Source organism: Heterodontus francisci, unplaced genomic scaffold (assembly GCF_036365525.1).
Source record: "Heterodontus francisci isolate sHetFra1 unplaced genomic scaffold, sHetFra1.hap1 HAP1_SCAFFOLD_106, whole genome shotgun sequence".
NCBI lineage: Eukaryota > Metazoa > Chordata > Chondrichthyes > Heterodontiformes > Heterodontidae > Heterodontus > Heterodontus francisci.
In genome coordinates this window covers 6,148,192-6,168,136 of record NW_027140940.1, presented here as the reverse complement: position 1 = coordinate 6,168,136, position 19,945 = coordinate 6,148,192, and the positions used below count along the sequence as shown (strand labels likewise).

At 46.5% G+C, this 19,945-nt stretch overlaps 1 protein-coding gene across 1 annotated transcript; it reads left to right on the top strand.

Moving 5' to 3' along the window:
• Positions 1-11,773: 11,773 nt before the first annotated feature.
• LOC137361458 (probable G-protein coupled receptor 139) lies at positions 11,774-17,829 on the top strand. Its single transcript, XM_068026320.1, has 3 exons — positions 11,774-12,524; positions 13,677-13,787; positions 17,663-17,829. The coding sequence occupies exons 1-3, from the start codon at positions 11,774-11,776 to the stop codon at positions 17,827-17,829; spliced, it is 1,029 nt and encodes a 342-aa protein (XP_067882421.1).
• The last annotated feature ends 2,116 nt before the right edge of the window (positions 17,830-19,945 follow it).

Below are 19,945 nucleotides of genomic sequence, written 5' to 3'. Positions count from 1 at the left end.
GCACACTACAGCCTGCCGGACTGAACATTGAGTTCAATAATTTCAGAGCATGATGGACCTTTCATTTTACTTTTATTTTTAGTTATTTTTTCTTTTTCTTTTTTTACGCTTTTTACAATTTTTTTTCTTTTGTTTATTTCATTTCATTGTAGTTTGTTCAGTTTGCTTACCCACTGTTTTTTTTCATATTTGTACTTGCTGCTGCTTAATCTTCAGTCCGTTAACACCCTATCTATACTAATGCTTTGTCTTTCAACAAACCATTAACATATTGTTTGCCTTTGCTCCATGACCTCTTGGTCAGCTATGTGGCCTTGTCCAATCTACGCCTTCTCCTTTGTTATCTCTTGCCCCACCCCCGGCTCACTTGCTTTTTACCTTTGACATTTCTAATATTTGCTCGTTCCGAAGAAGGGTCACTGACCCAAAACGTTAACTCTGCTTCTCTTTCCACAGATGCTGCCAGACCTGCTGAGTGGTTCCAGCATTTCTGGTTTTTATTTCAGATTTCCAGCATCCGCAGTATTTTGCTTTTATAATACTCCAGATGTGGTCTCACCAATAGCCAGTATAACTGAAGCAAAACCTCCCTAATTTCATATCCAATTCCCCTCACAATAAACAATAACATTCTATTAGATTTCCTAATTACTTGCTGAACCTGCATTCTAACATTTTGCGATTCACGCACCAGGACACCCAGATCTCTCTGCACCTCAGAGATACTGGAAATCCTCAGTGGATCAGACAGTCTGTGGGGAGAGGACGGTGAGGTTAATGGTTCAGGTTGATGACGATTCCTGAGAACAGGATCAGGATCTGAAACATTCACCTCACTTTCCTCTCTCCACAGAAACTGACTGATCCACTGAGTATTTCCAGCATTTTCTGCTTTATTTCTAATATGATGACTCATCCCCATTTCAGACTATATTCTGTGTTTTTATTGGTTTGGGATCTTTGAGGTTTATCTCTGCATCGTGTTCAGTGAATTGACAGGAATTACTTTTCACTTCAAATCTCCCATTTGATTTGTCCCCAAATCTGAGACATTTTAACACTTGGTGTGATTTCAGCCCCACCTAATAAACAGACAACTGTCCATCTGCTGGGCTCTGACGCAGACTGGAGTCACCCCTCAGATCAAATCCCTTTACTCAAAATTGAACACAAAGTTGACTTGGACCTCTGTGTTGTTATGAAGGTGCTTCTGGGTTTTGTGTGTTTTGAGACAGAAACTGATCTCACTTCACATTCCACTGCACGGCCTCATTCTGGTTAATTGTTCTCGGTGGTCAGACACTCCCAGTCTCATTCTCACCATTTCCTGCCTCACCCTGTCACCTTTGTGTACTGTCCACAGGACCAGTGTCTCTCAGAGTAAATGGGACTTTCTCTTACCTTTCTCCCCAGTCGATCTATGACAGCTCTTTGAATGGGAAGGGTTCTCTCTGGTTGGTGCTCTCACAATCCTGCGCTGGTTCACCTGCTGTTGTTCCTCAGTCTACAATCCCTGTTTACTTCCAGCTGTGGACCTTTCTCATCACTCCGTCATTCACAAGGAGATCTAACTACAGCAGGGCAGAAAATGAGAAGGATGTAGGCGGTGTGAGGTAATGTAATGTACACTTGTCTTTTAACCATCAAAGTGAAATTTAAGGGACAAATATTTCTGTTTGATTTTGTTCCTTTCCACAGATCCCCGGTCCATCCGCCTGGGCTACAGGAAAACAACCCGTGTTTGCGGCAGAAATGAGCCTATTTTCTCAGCACCGTGGACAAACTGACACTGTATCAGAAACTGTCTCTTGGATTGCTGAGGTAACAGAAGGACCTATAGCTGCCGGGATCCTCCACGTCTTCAGGATCAGGGCCACGTGTGTCTGGTGAATTTAGTCCCAACCTCAGATCCCCAGATCACCCACCTGGAATTCCCACAAACCTTCACAATTTAACATGGAAATGTGGCAGTTTCCCTCTGTGTTTGAGGCAAATGTCTGATCACACTGGGTCCATCCTCCCCGGGTTACACACTGTCTGATCACACTGGGTCCATCCTCCCCGGGTTACACACTGTCTGATCACACTGGGTCCATCCTCCCCGGGTTACACATTGACTGATCACACTGGGTCCATCCTCCCCGGGTTACACACTGTCTGATCACACTGGGTCCATCCTCCCCAGGTTACACACTGTCTGATCACACTGGGTCCATCCTCCCCCGGTTACACACTGTCTGATCACACTGGGTCCATCCTCCCCGGGTTACACACTGTCTGATCACACTGGGTCCATCCTCCCCGGGTTACACACTGTCTGATCGCACTGGGTCCATCCTCCCCGGGTTACACACTGTCTGATCGCTCTGGGTCCATCCTCCCTAGGTTACACACTGTCTGATCACACTGGGTCCATCCTCCCTAGCTTACACACTATCTGATCTCACTGGGTCCATCCTCCCCGGGTTACACAGTGTCTGATCACACTGGGTCCAACCTCCCCGGGTTACACACTGTCTGATCTCACTGGGTCCATCCTCCCCGGGTTATTCACTGTCTGATCTCACTGGGTCTATCCTCTCCTGGTTACACACTGTCTGATCACACTGGGTCCATCCTCCCCAGGTTACTCACAGTCTGATCACACTGGGTCCATCCTCCCCAGGTTAAACACTGTCTGGTCTCACTGGAACAATCCTCCCCGTGTTACACACTGTCTGATCTCACTGGGTCCATCCTCCCCGGGTTACTCACTGTCTGATCACACTGGGTCCATCCTCCCTGGGTTACACACTGTCTGATCACACTGGGTCCATCCTCCCTGGGTTACACACTGTCTGGTCTCACTGGGTCCATCCTCCCCAGGTTACACACTGTCTGGTTCTCACTGGGTCCATCCTCCCCGTGTTACACACTGTCTGGTCTCACTGGGTCCATCCTCCCCGTGTTACACACTGTCTGGTCTCACTGGAACAATCCTCCCCGTGTTACACACTGTCTGGTCTCACTGGGTCCATCCTCCCCGTGTTACACACTGTCTGGTCTCACTGGGTCCATCCTCCCCAGGTTACACAATGTCTGATCTCACTGGGTCCATCCTCCCTGGGTTACACACTGTCTGGTCTCACTGGGTCCATCCTCCCCATGTTACACACTGTCTGGTCTCACTGGGTCCATCCTCGCCATGTTACACACTGTCTGATCACACTGGGTCCAACCTCCCCGGGTTACACACTGTCTGATCTCACTGGGTCCATCCTCCCCGGGTTATTCACTGTCTGATCTCACTGGGTCTATCCTCTCCTGGTTACACACTGTCTGATCACACTGGGTCCATCCTCCCCAGGTTACTCACAGTCTGATCACACTGGGTCCATCCTCCCCAGGTTAAACACTGTCTGGTCTCACTGGAACAATCCTCCCCGTGTTACACACTGTCTGATCTCACTGGGTCCATCCTCCCCGGGTTACTCACTGTCTGATCACACTGGGTCCATCCTCCCTGGGTTACACACTGTCTGATCACACTGGGTCCATCCTCCCTGGGTTACACACTGTCTGGTCTCACTGGGTCCATCCTCCCCAGGTTACACACTGTCTGGTTCTCACTGGGTCCATCCTCCCCGTGTTACACACTGTCTGGTCTCACTGTGTCCATCCTCCCCGTGTTACACACTGTCTGGTCTCACTGGAACAATCCTCCCCGTGTTACACACTGTCTGGTCTCACTGGGTCCATCCTCCCCGTGTTACACACTGTCTGGTCTCACTGGGTCCATCCTCCCCAGGTTACACAATGTCTGATCTCACTGGGTCCATCCTCCCTGGGTTACACACTGTCTGGTCTCACTGGGTCCATCCTCCCCATGTTACACACTGTCTGGTCTCACTGGGTCCATCCTCCCCATGTTACACACTGTCTGGTCTCACTGGGTCCATCCTCCCCATGTTACACACTGTCTGGTCTCACTGGGTCCATCCTCCCTGGGTTACACACTGTCTGATCACACTGGGTCCATCCTCCCCGGGTTACACATTGTCTGGTCTCACTGGGTCCATCCTCCCTGGGTTACACACTGTCTGGTCTCACTGGGTCCTTCCTCCCCAGGTTACACATTGTCTGATCACACTGGGTCCATCCTCCCTGGGTTACACACTGTCTGATCACACTGGGTCCATCCTCCCCGTGTTACACACTGTCTGGTCTCACTGGGTCCATCCTGCCCAGGTTACATACTGTCTGGTCTCACTGGGTCCATGCTCCCCAGGTTACACACTGTCTGGTCTCACTGGGTCCATCCTCCCCAGGTTACACACTGTCTGGTCTCACTGGGTCCATCCTCCCCATGTTACACACTGTCTGGTCTCACTGGAACAATCCTCCCCGGGTTACACATTGTCTCGTCTCACTGGGTCCATCCTCCCCAGGTTACACACTGTCTGGTCTCACTGGGTCCTTCCTCCCCAGGTTACACATTGTCTGATCACACTGGGTCCATCCTCCCCAGGTTACACACTGTCTGATCACACTGGGTCCATCCTCCCCGTGTTACACACTGTCTGATCACACTGGGTCCATCCTCCCCGTGTTACACACTGTCTGGTCTCACTGGGTCCATCCTCCCCATGTTACACACTGTCTGGTCTCACTGGGTCCATCCTCCCCAGGTTACACACTGTCTGATCACACTGGGTCCATCCTCCCCGGGTTACACACTGTCTGATCTCACTGGGTCCATCCTCCCTGGGTTACACACTGTCTGATCTCACTGGGTGCATCTAACCTTCGAATTGGTAGCAGTTACTATTTAAGTTATTGCGAACATACTGAATTCAATTCCAAAGCATCTAATATTTCAGAAGTGCCAGGATTGTGAGTATTACAACATTCATTTCAGGAGTCCAGGAGTCGAAACATTCCTTGAATAAAACTCCAGTGAGTGTTTAAAGGGCTGAAACATGGTCGTTTCATTTCCTGTTGAAAGCAGGTCCCAACAATAACCAGGTGATTTGTGTTGAACGAGTACAGCAATGAATCTACAATGTAACAGAACAAACACTGTTCTCAGTTTAATAAAAACCCTCGGTCGAGGCTGGGAGCTGGATCAGGTGACCATTGAGAACTCTTTATTCTGATAGAAGAGAAAGTAATTACATTTAAATCAAGTTTAAAAATATATCCTGTAAAAATAACATGATTATAATTTTATCACCAGTTAATGATCAATCATTACATCCAATATTATGTTAAATTGAGAAACAAATGTAACAATGGGAAATAAGTGATTAGTAAAACCCAGATTTTGCTTAAAACCTGTCAGTTTATTAATTTATTTTATTTTATTTCCGGGTTTTCATCGGTGGAGCCGGAAATTCTCCATCTTCTCTACAAACTGTAGATTAACACAATCAGACCAAACCCTCTATTAACACTGTATTAATACTATATCACTATATTAATACTATATCACTGTATTATTACTATATTAATACTCTATCTCTCTATATTGATGCTATTTTACTCGGTATTAATACTATACAATGTTCTAACTCTTCCTCACCGTCACTCACAGACCAGCCGCGGAGAAAACCTGGAAGAAAGGCTTTCCTGTGCGCTTGCGCAGTGGCAAGGCTCAACCTGCAGTGTCGTAGGGTTCTGACTGCGCCTGCGCGGCAGCGGAAGAACCGAGAATTCCGACTGTTCAAAAAAAGCTGCATTTGCAGACAACGCGCCGCCAGGTGGCGCTGCTGTAGCACATGCGCAAATGCAGCATGTGCCACTAAAACGTCATCGACTGCGACTTTCGGCAGCTGCCAGGACTAAAGATGGCGCTGCTCAAATAATCACACGGAGACAACCTAACCTAAACACATGTCAGCACACAATGGTGGAGTGAGAGGTCGAGTGAGTGGGCTGGGGCGCAGGGAGCGGAGCCGGAGACAGCAGGGGGAGGGGAGGGAGCGGAAAGGGAGGTGGACTGCGTTTTCTGCACATGCGCCATAAACTTGCACCGGCCGGTCCCCGCACCTGGCAACACCAAGGTCTTCGGCCGCTCGCTCCCCGCGGCTCTCTACGGCTGCTCACTTCCGGCCCTCTCCATCCAGCCATTCTCTCCAGCTGCAGATCACCCATCCAGCCGCTTTCTCTCTTACTTCTCAACAGGCATTGCAGCTGTCTGGTCTCTGCCTTTTGCATCCCCCTCTTCAGGAACTTCTGAATTTAACTCCCTCCCACTACACCCCCACCCATTTCTTTCGCTCTTATCTACCTTTGCCTTAAAGCAACATTGAGGATGGAGAACGGTGTGGCTGCACTCCCACCTCACCAGTTGTGTACACAGCAAGAGCATTCACATTTGTGTGACCACGAGACACAGCATGCTTGTTTCTTTTAGTTCTCAGTCTCTGCTTGCTGAATGTTCCCCAAGTGCTTGACCCCTTTTGATGCCCTCTCTGCTTGACAGGCAGCAGCTGGCAATTGCGGAGGCTCACAAGGCTCCCCATGGTTGTTTCAAGGGCGGATGGGGAAACAGGTGGCTGTGTGTCGTTGTGCACTGCTCCAATGGGTGCAGAAACAGGTGGCTGTGTGTCCTTGTGCACTGCTCTGATGGGTGCAGGAGCAGGTGGCTGTGTGTCCATGTGCACTGCTCTGATGGGTGCAGGAGCAAGTGGCTGTGTGTCCATGTGCACTGCTCTGATGGGTGCAGAAACAGGTGGCTGTGTGTCCTTGTGCACTGCTCTGATGGGTGCAGGAGCAGGTGGTTGTGTATCCATGTGCACTGCTCTGATGGGTGCAGGAGCAGGTGGCTGTGTGTCCATGTGCACTGCTCTGATGGGTGCAGGAGCAGGTGGCTGTGTGTCCTTGTGCACTGCTCTGATGGGTGCAGGAGCAGGTGGCTGTGTGTCCTTGTGCACTGCTCTGATGGGTGCAGGAGCAGGTGGCTGTGTGTCCATCTGCACTGCTCTGATGGGTGCAGGAGCAGGTGGCTGTGTGTCCTTGTGCACTGCTCTGATGGGTGCAGGAGCAGGTGACTGTGTGTCCATGTGCACTGCTCTGATGGGTGCAGGAGCAGGTGGCTGTGTGTCCATGTGCACTGCTCTGATGGGTGCAGGAACAGGTGGCTGTGTGTCCATGTGCACTGCTCGGATGTGTGCAGGAACAGAGCAACTTACAACAGGGACTGGAGCACATGCAGTGGCCCAGACAAAGAACAAAGAACAAAGAAAATTACAGCACAGGAACAGGCCCTTCGGCCCTCCAAGGCTGCGCCGATCCAGATCCTCTATCTAAACCTGTCGCCTATTTTCTAAGGGTCTGTATTTCTTTTCTTCCTCCCCATTCATGTATCTGTCTAGATACATCTTAAAAGACGCTATCGTGCCCGCGTCTACCACCTCCGCTGGCAACGCGTTCCAGGCACCCACCACCCTCTGCGTAAAGAACTTTCCACGCATATCCCCCCTAAACTTTTCCCCTCTCACTTTGAACTCGTGACCCCTAGTAATTGAATCCCCCACTCTGGGAGAAAGCTTCTTGCTATCCACCCTATCTATACCTCTCATGATTTTGTACACCTCGATCAGGTCCCCCCTCAATCTCCGTCTTTCTAATGAAAATAATCCTAATCTACTCAACCTCACTTCATAGCTAGCGCCCTCCATACCAGGCAACATCCTGGTGAACCTCCTCTGCACCCTCTCCAAAGCACCTGCATCCTTTTGGTAATGTGGCGACCAGAACTGCACGCAGTATTCCAAATGTGGCCGAACCAAAGTCTTATACAACTGTGACATGACCTGCCAACTCTTGTACTCAATACCCCGTCCGATGAAGGAAAGCATGCCGTATGCCTTCTTGACCACTCTATTGACCTGCATTGCCACCTTCAGGGAACAATGGACCTGAACACCCAAATCTCTCTGTACATCAATTTTCCCCAGGACTTTTCCATTTATTGTATAGTTCACTCTTGAATTGGTTCTTCCAAAATGCATCACCTCGCATTTGCCCGGATTGAACTCCATCTGCCATTTCTCTGCCCAAATCTCCAATCTATCTATATTCTGCTGTATTCTCTGACAGTCCCCTTCACTATCTGCTACTCCACCAATCTTAGTGTCATCTGCAAACTTGCTAATCAGACCACCTATACTTTCCTCCAAATCATTTATGTATATTACAAACAACAGTGGTCCCAGCACGGATCCCTGTGGAACGCCACTGGTCACACGTCTCCATTTTGAGAAACTCCCTTCCACTCCTACTCTCTGTCTCCTGTTGCCCAGCCAGTTCTTTATCCATCGAGCTAGTACACCCTGGACCCCATGCGACTTCACTTTTTCCATCAGCCTACCATGTGGAACCTTATCAAACGCCTTACTGAAGTCCATGTATATGACATCTACAGCCCTTCCCTCATCAATCAACTTTGTCACTTAGAACAAAGAACAAAGAAAATTACAGCACAGGAACAGGCCCTTCGGCCCTCCAAGCCTAGGCCGATCCAGATCCTCCATCTAAACCTGTCCTCAAAGAATTCTATTAAGTTGGTAAGACATGACCTTCCCTGCACAAAACCATGTTGCCTATCACTGATAAGCCCATTTTCTTCCAAATGGGAATAGATCCTATCCCTCAGTATCTTCTCCAGCAGCTTCCCTACCACTGACGTCAGGCTCACCGGTCTATAATTACCTGGATTATCCCTGCTAACCTTCTTAAACAAGGGGACAACATTAGCAATTCTCCAGTCCTCCGGGACCTCACCCGTGTTTAAGGATGCTGCAAAGATATCTGTTAAGGCCCCAGCTATTTCCTCTCTCGCTTCCCTCAGCAACCTGGGATAGATCCCATCCGGACCTGGGGACTTGTCCACCTTAATGCCTTTTAGAATACCCAACACTTCCTCCCTCCTTATGCCGACTTGACCTAGAGTAATCAAACATCTGTCCCTAACCTCAACATCCGTCATGTCCCTCTCCTCGGTGAATACCGATGCAAAGTACTCGTTTAGAATCTCACCCATTTTCTCTGACTCCACGCATAATTTTCCTCCTTTGTCCTTGAGTGGGCCAATCCTTTCTCTAGTTACCCTCTTGCTCCTTATATATGAATAAAAGGCTTTGGGATTTTCCTTAACCCTGTTTGCTAAAGATATTTCATGGCCCCTTTTAGCCCTCTTAATTCCTCGTTTCAGATTGGTCCGACATTCCCGATATTCTTCCAAAGCTTCGTCTTTCTTCAGCTGCCCAGACCTTATGTATGCTTCCTTTTTCCTCTTAGCTAGTTTCACAATTTCACCTGTCATCCATGGTTCCCTAATCTTGCCATTTCTATCCCTCATTTTCACAGGAACATGTCTCTCCTGCACGCTAATCAACCTCTCTTTAAAAGACTCCCACATATCAAATGTGGATTTACCTTCAAACAGCTGCTCCCAATCTACATTCCCCAGCTCCTCCCGAATTTTGGTATGTGTTTTCAGAACAACTTACCTTGGAGCAATCTCCTCTTTCTGATTAAAATGAAGCAGACTGAAATCTTCAAAACGACTAAATAATTGCGAGAAAATGCCCGACAAAACCTCTCCTCCTTCCACTTTCAGAAACTCGCACCGAAGCTTGACGCATGCGTGAATACCCGTTGGTGTTGCATAAAGCACATGCGCAGAGGCCGACCAGGCGCGTTGCCCGAAGATGCAGACGTCACGCGATGACACCATCGGTGCATACGCTAACCAGTCCAGGCAAGCCGGAACGCAGCGCATGCGCAGAGAGCACGGCGCAGAGAGCACGGCGCAGAGAGGGACATGACGGATGTTGAGGTTAGGGACAGATGTTTGATTACTCTAGGTCAAGTCGGCATAAGGAGGGAGGAAGTGTTGGGTATTCTAAAAGGCATTAAGGTGGACAAGTCCCCAGGTCCGGATGGGATCTATCCCAGGTTGCTGAGGGAAGCGAGAGAGGAAATAGCTGGGGCCTTAACAGATATCTTTGCAGCATGTGCACACCACGGCGCAGCCTGATGATGTCAGTGGTGGTCAGCGTTGTCAGGAATCACTTTGTTTGTGGAATGCAGTGAGTCCGTGTTCCCCTGATGTCACCATTTATGCCTCCTCTGGGCCCATCCTCTATTTCTTTAATTGTCCCATTCGCCTTTCACCGTCATTCCTTTTGTCATCCAATCATTCCTGCCCTCCACCCAATCATATATCTTCCCCTTTGTTCTTTCCTGACCCGATACCCCACTTTTCACTGCCTCTATCATTGTTTTAAACCTGTTAATGTCTGATATCTTCCAGTTCTGATGATAGGCTACCAGCCTGAAATGTTAACTCTGTTTTGCTCCCCACAGATGCTGCCTGACCTCCTGAATGTCTTCAACATTCGTCTATTTTTATCAGTTTTACAGCAGTAAAAGTATTTTGTTTTCACTCCAGTACTGAGTCCTGTTTTATCTTAAATAGAATGGAATCATAGAAAGTTTACGGCACAGAAAGAGGTCACTTGGCCCATTGTCAACCAGCCTAATCCCTTGAGGTTTCTGCCTCTACTACCCTTTCTGGTAGTGATTTCCAGACCCCCACCACCCTCTGGGTGGAAAGAAAATCCTCATCTCACTTCTAATCTAATCTTTGACATGTTCTCCTCCCTAAAATCCACCTGACTGACAGGTTTGGCGTCCAGTCGGACAGGCAGGACACTGGATTAGGCTACAGGACCAGGACGGTCAAAGTGCGGGCCCTGAGGTATTTGGGGGAAAGCTGCCTGTTATTGGGGAAATGTTCATTCCCCAACTCCAGACGGGGAAAGAGTGGTGACTTCTCGGATCGCTGGGCTGTCGATCCCAAACTCCAGGAGGGGTCTACTATCCTGTAGTGTGTGCTGAGTGTGGGGAGGGTAAGAGGGAAAGTCTGATCCCCAATCCCGTGAAGGAGTCTCCTTTCGTGGAATGCGGACCGGGTTAGTGAAGGAGTAGTGTTTGATCACAACCCCAGGGTGAGGTCTCCCATCCTCGAGATTGTTCAAGTTCAGTTCGGGGGAGCGGGCGTGGGGGAGTCTCTGATCCAAGACACAATGGGTGGGAACCTGATTCCCAGTGCGCCCGAACCCAGGAGGCTGGTCTGATCCCAGGAGATGGGTCCGAGCCAGAGGGGCGGGTGTGGGCAGGGGGGGAGGGTTGATCCAGGGAGCAGAGTTCAATAAGAGGTGGGGGGGTGGGGGCTCTGATCCTGGTGGTGGTGTGGTCCGATTCCAGGGAAAGTGGGGTGTGATCTGAGATTGGGGGCACCTATTCCCGAGGCGCAGTCCGATCCTGGATCAGGGAACTGTTCCAATTGCCAAACCCAGCTGTCTTTGTATGTGGTGTGGGCTCTCATGTGGAAACGAGGCCGGCCAGAGTTAGACCTGCAAGACAGATGAAATGAGAGACTTGCCCCCTCATTAAACTCTTTCAATTGCCAAGCCGCCTCCTGGGAGTGACTGTCTGCTCGACTCCTGTCCCGACTCCATTAAACACGGAAGTGGGCGACTGGAGGTCCGTTGGGTTCAGTGTTGATATTTTTAAAAATTTAATCTCTGACCCGCCCTAACTCACCTGTTTTTATCGCTAAAATCCTGCCTTTTATCTCTGATTCAGACACGGAGAATGTTTGATCAGTAATTTCCAGTCTCTTTTCCCTTCTCTCTCTCTCACAGTTAATTTGTTGGCGATTGTGATCCTGTCCCGGGGAAAATGCGGACTCTCCACCTGTACCACTCGCTACCTGGTGGCCATGGCAACAGCGGATCTACTGTTCATTATAACTGAGGTGATACTGTTCAGGATCGGTTATTATCATTCCCTGCGATGTTTCCTGCACATCACTCCTGTGTGTAGTGTTATTATTGTCCTGAGTCGGACAGCCACAGAGTGTTCTGTCTGGTTCACCGTCACTTTCTCCTTTGATCGATTTGTAGCCATTTGTTGTCAGAAGCTGAAAACAAAATATTGCAATGAGAAAACGGCAGGTGTGGTTTTAGTAACAACCTGCATTCTGCTCTGTTTAGAAAACGTCCCCTATTACTTTGTATTTGAACATGGAGACATAATTGACAATGTTCCATTGGGCTGTTATCTAATTACAGCATATTTTACTGAGCCCAGATGGGTGGGATTTGACAGGTTTGATAAGATTTTAATCCCATTACTCCCATTCACGTTAATTCTGTTCCTCAATGCTCTGACAGTCCGACATATTTTCGTGGCCAGTCGAGTCCGTAAAGGACTAAGGGGGGAGAGGAAGGGAGAGAATTGCAGTGACCCAGAGATGGAGAGCAGAAGGAAGTCTGTGATTTTACTGTTCAGCATATCTGGCAGCTTCATACTTCTGTGGTTGGTATATGTTGTACAATTCTTATATTATAATATTACAGGAAGAGTTCCCACAGATTACAGCGATTCCGAACATATATTTCGACGAGCTGGATTAATGCTGCGGACTTTAAATTGTTGCACAAAGACATTTATTTATGGGGCGACTCAGTGTAAGTTCAGAGAGCAGTTCAAGAGCGCGGTGAAATATCCCATCGCATCAATTATTCAATTAATGAATAAATAAAACAACTGAGAACAACCTAGAGGCGGATCCCAGTGTTTGCACTCCATTAATGTAAAGTTTATCCCCAATGGGCAAGAGGTGACTGACAGCGGGATGACCAGAAGTACACTGGTGGGGTGGGGGATCACACACACCAAAGAGCAGTGGGGCAGCAGGCAAGAGGTGACTGACAGCTGGATGACCAGAAGTACACTGGTGGGGTGGGGGATCACACACACCAAAGAGCAGTGGGGCAGCAGGCAAGAGGTGACTGACAGCTGGATGACCAGAAGTACACTGGTGGGGTGGGGGAATCACACACACCAAAGAGCAGTGGGGCAGCAGGCAACAGGTGACTGACAGCTGGATGACCCGAAATACATCGGTGGGAGTGGGCAGGGGTGGGGGACATGGTGATATGCTTGCATCTGGGCAAACCCAGCCGAGGTGCTTGGCATTGTAAACGGCACCTTGGGTGAGGGAACATGGCAGGGTTCAGCTGAAGGGCCAGCAGCCCTGGTGCCTCAGCTTGGTGACTGCTCTGCTTGAGAGGCAATGCCATAGTGGTAATGTCAGTAGACTAATCATCCAGAGCCCAGGCTAATGCTCTGTAGACATGGGTTCGAATCGCACCACAGCAAATGGTGCAATTTAAATTCAATTAATTAAAATCTGGAATTTAAAAGCTAGTTTAAGGGTGGCCACGAAACCATTATTGAATTTTGTAAAAACCCATCTTTTTCTGGAATATTCTTTCAGGATGGAAATCTGATGACCTACATGTGATACCAGACCCACAGAAATGTTGTTGACACTAACTTCACCTCTGTAATATCCGAGCAAACCACTCAGTTCAAGGGCAATTAGGGATGGGTAATAAATACTGGCCCAGCCAGCAACATCCACATCCAACATAATGAATAAAAAAGCACTCCAACCTCTCTTTCCTCTCCAAATGCCTTAAAAGTGTTGTTTTCTGCCAGATCCCTGCCCATTTTCCCAGAGATTCATGTTTGAATCATTCAATCAGGATTCCAGCCCTGCTACAGTACCGAAAATGTTATTAACTAATTCACAAATGTCATCCTTGTGACTGTAGCAAATGTAACCAATCCTTTCTCGTCCTTCTCGAACTGTCTGCAGCCTTTGTCACTGTTGAACACTCCATCATCCTCTAACATCTCTCCATTGTCATCCGACTGTGACAAATGTAATCTATCCCTCCTCATTTCTCTATTGTCAGAAGATTGCTGAAAATTTATTCTGTCCCCACTCCCACTACATTACTTCTTGTGTCCCCAAGGATTTATCTGTCACCACCTCCTATTTGTCATCTCTATGCTGCCACTCGGTGACATCATATGACAACACAGCATTAGTTTCCAAATGTACACTGACCACACCCAGCTCTACCTCAGTGCAACTCTCTCAACACCTTCACCATCTCTAAATTATCAGACTGCTTGTCTGACATCCGGTACCGGATGAACAGAAATTTCCTCCAACAATCCCTGCCACAAATGTGATAGCCACCCACTCCATCTCTCTCCCTGGCAACTGTCAGAATTCTCAACCTTGATGTCATATTTTCCCCCGAGATCTGCTTCTGACCACATATCCACACCATCACAAATATCACCTATTTCCATCTCTGTAACATCGGCCAACTCCCTCCCTACCTGAGCTGATCTTCTGCTGAAACCCTCATCCATGTTTTTGTTACCTCTAGACCTGCCAATTCCACCGCACTCCTGGCCGGTCTTCCACACCCTACCCTCTACAATCTTGAGGAAACCCAAACCCCTGTGGCCATGTCTGACCTCACACCAAGTTCCATTCACCTCTCACCTAACCGACATTGTCTCCCTGTCATCGAATGCCTCGATTTAAAAATGTTCCTTCTTGTTTTGAAATCCCTCCATGGCCTCGCTGCTCCCTGTTTCTGTAATCTCCTCCTGCCCTACTGCCCTCTCTCTCTGCAAACTCCTCCAGCCCCAACAATCTTCCTTTATGTGAAGCCTCCTGCAGCGTCTATAACCATCAGAGATCTCCACAATCCTCTGCTTTCAGCCTCATGCACATCACTGATTTAATATTCTCCACCAGTGGTGGCAGTGCCTTCAGCTGCCTAGGCCCTAAGCTCTGGAATACCCTCCCTAAACCTCACTGCCTCTCTCTCTCTCTCTCCTGCTATAAGACAATACTAAGAACTAAAATCTTAACACCAAGCTTTTTGGTCACTTGAGCTGATTTATTCTTACCTGGCTTGATGACAAATTTTGCAATGCTCCATTGAAGTGTCTTGAGATGTTTTATTGTGCGAAAGGCACTATGCAAATATATGTTGTTGTTGCTCTCTATCTATCTATCTATCTATCGATCTATCTATCTATCTATCTATCTATCTATCTATCTATCTATCTCGTTATGTCTGTGTCTCCCTCTCAGACACGTTTGTTGCCTTTCTTTCTCAGTCCCAAAACTAACTCTAACCCTTAAACTATAACTATAAATAACCCGAACACTAACCTTACTTCAATCCCAACCCTATCCCTCATTGCAACTCCAGCCCTAACATCTGCCCGAACCCTAGCTGCTACCCTAAACATAGTCCTAACGTTAACTGTAACCATAACTGCAACAGTAACTGTTACTGTGACCCTAATCCTACCCCTAACTGCAACTACAACCCTACCTCTATTAGCAACTGCTCCACTCACCCAAACGCTAATCCTACCCCTTACTGCAATTACAACCCTACCTCTATTAGCAACTGCTCCACTCACCCAAACGCTAATCCGACCCCTAACTGCAACTGCAACCCTAACTCTAGTCCTAAAACTGTTACCCTCTTCCTAACCCTAGTCCTAAAGTTAACTATAACCCTAATCCAAGATCTACTCTTTCTGGAACCTTAATCCTAATCCTAACACTGACACTCAACTTAACTGTAAATGTAATACAAGCCCTAACACAAACCCTTTCTGCAAACTGAATCCAAACTGTAAACTTCATCCTAACCCTGATTGTAACACTAACTCAAACATTAAACATAAACGATAAGACAGTAGAGTTTTTCGAAGAGATTAATGAGTTCATTCTGAAGCTTGATGAAAAATATACCTTGAGAAGCTGAGAATGGTTTCAATTGGTAAACTTCTTTACAATTTGCTGGTCTAAAGCATTAATTGGGTGACATTGCTTTTCGACCTGCTTACAAAAACCAGGCAATTATATCAGATTGAATGGGGCCACAATGCTATATTTGAGATATCTGCAACCAAAATAAAGATATGGGTCTCGAGATTTCTGTGAAAACAAGCATCCAGCTGTCCAGAATTATCGAACTGTTGCAAACTCTGCAAAACCCCTCAGATATTACTTCAGTAAACATGGGGTCAATTGATCGCCAATAAGGGTAAGATATACCTACAGCGGATAATAACTGATGTGGCTTGGGGTACGTACACGTCTTGAAGAAAATGGGTATAAGAACTGTCACTCTTCTGCAACAATGAGTCAGCCGACCTGAGCAGCCATATGGAAAGCAACACCTCCACCAGCCACCAAGCTGATCAATTGCTGGTGTGACTGCTCGTGTAACCTACTCTTTTTTATTTGGTGTTGTAACGTTCTCTGTAACTTGTCCTTGATTTAAATTGAGTTAAAGAATGATGCAGGAGCTTTGAGCATTGTACTGTAATGTAGCCTGTAACTTGCCTTTGATTAAGCTTTGTGCTTAGTAAAGATCAGGAGTTTGTCCTGAAACTGTATCTGGTGCTGTTCATCGCAAATAGGGATCCAAACCCAGAAACCTGTAAATGTGTCTCGCACTTAAATGTGTAACGTCTTACAGACTTGGCTTGCACTTAAAAATGTAATGTCTGCGGATTTGGATTGCAGCATGAGGGGTGGCTCTAAGAAAACGCAAATATCACCCGAACTCTAAACCTAACTGTCAGCCTAACCCTAACCTCCACTGCAACACTAACCCAATTCTTAACACTAACCTTAACACTAAATGCAACACTAACCCATACACTAACACTAGCCCGAAACCTAAATGTAACACTAACCTGAACTCTAACTGTAACACTACCCCGAATCCGAAACAAAACTGCAAACCTAACCCTAATCCTATTGGTATGATTAACACTAACTGTAATGCTAAACCTAACACTATCCATAAGCCTGAAAGTAGCTGTAAACATAACGCTGAACTATATTGTAGCTGAACACTAACTGTCATGCTAACCCCAACTCTAAGACTAAAGCTAACTGCAAACCTAGCCCTAAACTTTAGCCAAGTGTTCCAGTCCAGTAACAACACTGGCATCTACGCACCGATGTGAAAAATTGCCCACGCCTGTCCCATTCACAGAACACAGGGCAAAGTACATTCGCCAATTATTCGCTGCTCACAATGTGGTGTCCGATACATTAGGGAGACCAAACGCAGACTGGGTGAGCGCTTTGCGGAACACCTCCGCTCAGTCTGCAAGCAAGACCCCGAACTTCCGGTTGCTTGCCATTTCAACACTCCCCCCTGCTCACATCTCTGTCCTGGGATTGTTGCAGTGTTCCAGTGAACATCAACGCAAGCTCGAGGAACAGCATCTCATTTACCGATTCGGCACACTACAGCCTGCCGGACTGAACGTTGCGTTCAATAATTTCAGAGCATGACGGGCCCCCCATTTTACTTTTATTTTTAGTTATTTTTTTTCTTTTTCCTTTTTTTATATATATTCTTTTCTGTTTATTTTATTTTATCCTAGTTTCTTCACTTTGCATACCCACTGTTTTTTTCATGTTTGTACTTGCGGCTGTTCAATTTTCAGTCCATTAACACCCTATCTGTACTAATGCTTTGTCTTTCAACGCATCATTAACATATTGTTTGCCTTTGCTCCACGACCTTCTGGTCAGCTATTCTGTGACCTTGTCCTATTTACACTTTCTCCTTTATAATCTCTTGCCCCCACTCCCACTTTACTTGCTTATAACCTTTTACATTTCTAATATTTGCCAGTTCTGAAGAAGGGTCACTGACCTGAAACATTAACTCTGCTTCTCTCTCCACAGATGCTGCCAGACCTGCTGAGTATTTCAAGCATTTCTTGTTTTTATTGGCCAATTACAGCCCCATCAACGTAAATCATCAACAAAATGTTGGACGGTGTCGTCGACAGTACTATCAAATGGCATTACTCAGCAATAACATGCTCACTGATGGAGCAAGGAACGCATGAAGAGGAGGCTTTCCCTGCGTGAGCCATAGAGTGTGAAGGTGGGAACTTACATCACGTGGTAAGTACTGGTAAGACTTTCTCAAGTTCACTTTAGATTTAGAGTCAAGCTTTGATATAGAACTTTCAAACTTCAAGTTAGTTCAATTGCTTTGTTAAACAGACAGCTGCCTGGTAGTGGCAGTCACCTGTCAATCAGCTGACAGTAGTTGTTTGAATAGGTGTTAATTACTGTAGCAGCGAGCCAGTGACTTATCAGAGGCTGTAGAAAAACAATCAGGTTTTCAAACCACAAGGAGTAAAGGATGAAGGGAAAGAAGACGTTGCCTGAGTGAGATGCAGTCAGAATGTGAAGATGGGAATTTGGTTCATGTGGGAATTCAGTGAAAGGGGGAAAGAGGTCCTTTTTTTACCCTCCAGTACCTGCAGAAGATACAAGTTGCTTCCCAGAAATAGAGGGCAACCTTGAGGCAGTGACATCACAGAAAACTTGTAAGCTGGTTGGTTGGTGAGTAACTGCTCTTAGGGAGTGTCTGTAAATAGCGAGGTTCCTGCACTGTTGTTAGTGTGTGTTTGTTAATTGCTGCAAATTAGAAAAATGTAAAATTTCAGTTGTTACTTTATAATTAATTAAGCCACACAAACAGAAGGGAAGTGAGTACTGTTTTGTTTCGATTTTGAGCAGTAAGGTTTATTGTATTACTAAGATTTGGATCAGTACAGCAAATGCTGGTGAGGAGAGGCATTAATTTTAAAAAAAATCATATTTAAAGCACAATCAGGATGGCAGAGATGGTGATGTGGTGCAGCTGCAGTATATGGGAGCTCATGTACACCAATGTGATCCACGGCAAACACGTCTGCAGTAAATGTTTATGGCTCGAGGAGCTTCAGCTCAGAGCAGATGAGCTGGATTAGACAGATTTTAAGAACCAGCAAAGAATGACAAAAAAATAAATAAAATAAGGGGTAGAAAGTAGAGTACAAGAGAAAAGTTTTTTTAAAACCTGCCTAAGATACTTGAAAATCAAGAGGTGAATAGGAAGGAGAAACTTAAAACAATCACCATTACCACGGAAAAGGTGGTGGGAGAACTATTAGACTTAAAGGTTACCAAGTCCCCAGGACCAGATGGCCTTCATCCTATGATCTTAAAATAAATGGTTGCAGTGATAGTCAAGGCTTTGGTTATAATCTTACAAAATTCCTTAGATTCAGGGACATCTTTATTCAAGAAAAGAGGGAGACTGAAAGCAGGAAACTATAGGCCAGTTAGTCTAACATCTGTCACAGGGAAATTACTAGAATCCATTATCAAGGAGGTTATGGCAGGGTACTTAGAAGTTCATCATGGATCTGTACTGGATGAGGGGACCAATTTGGAGCTGTGTGGTCTAATCGAGGTTCCATACAAGTTTAGCATAAATTGACAAAGCTATCCCTCAGGAAATAAACCTTTGTTGCTTTGCTTTTTAATAGTGTAGCTAACCTGTAGGACAACATTTCGCCATTGGTGTATTTGTTCTCCAAGTTGCCTTTTCTTCTGCCCAACCGAGATTTGCACCTTCTAAGTAATAGGTGACTTCCCGATTCTTCCTACCAAAATGCTTCACTTCACATTTATCTGCTTTAAACTTCATTTGTCAATTATTCACCCATTCTGCAAGTTTATTAATGTCCTCCTGTAATTTGTTGCAAACCTCCTCGGTATCGACTCCCCCTCTCCCAAAATTGATTTCATCCGCAAATTTAGGAATTGTAGATTAGTTTTTGGTGACTACATGAAAATCAAGCATGTATTTTATAGTTGATGCTTTGAACAGACATGATCTTTCAATTGCATTTAAATTGGGATCAAATCAGGTGTCTCAGACCAGTCTATCTCCACACCTGTTGGCACCAAGATAGCAGTTGACACTGAGCTGAGGATCATAAGAACATATGAAATAGGAGCAGGAGTAGGCCATTCGGCTCGTCGCGCCTGTTTAAAGAGTGATAAGGCCGTGAAGACAGGTTTGAAAGGGATGATGTCCAACACACAGATTTCAGGGAGCAAGGAAAGAAACCAGAAAGCAAGACCTCAAAGGTAGCAGTCTCCAACTACCCAGGTGTCAGGCCC

Bases quoted from the DNA above. Each gene is read 5' to 3' on its own strand.
- LOC137361458 (XM_068026320.1), top strand. From the start codon at position 11,774: ATGGCAACAGCGGATCTACTGTTCATTATAACTGAGGTGATACTGTTC. The intron at 12,525-13,676 runs GTAAGTTCAGAG...TTGTGACTGTAG, and splicing joins TATTTATGGGGCGACTCAGT to CAAATGTAACCAATCCTTTC. The intron at 13,788-17,662 runs GTAATCTATCCC...CTCTCTCCACAG, and splicing joins GTCATCCGACTGTGACAAAT to ATGCTGCCAGACCTGCTGAG.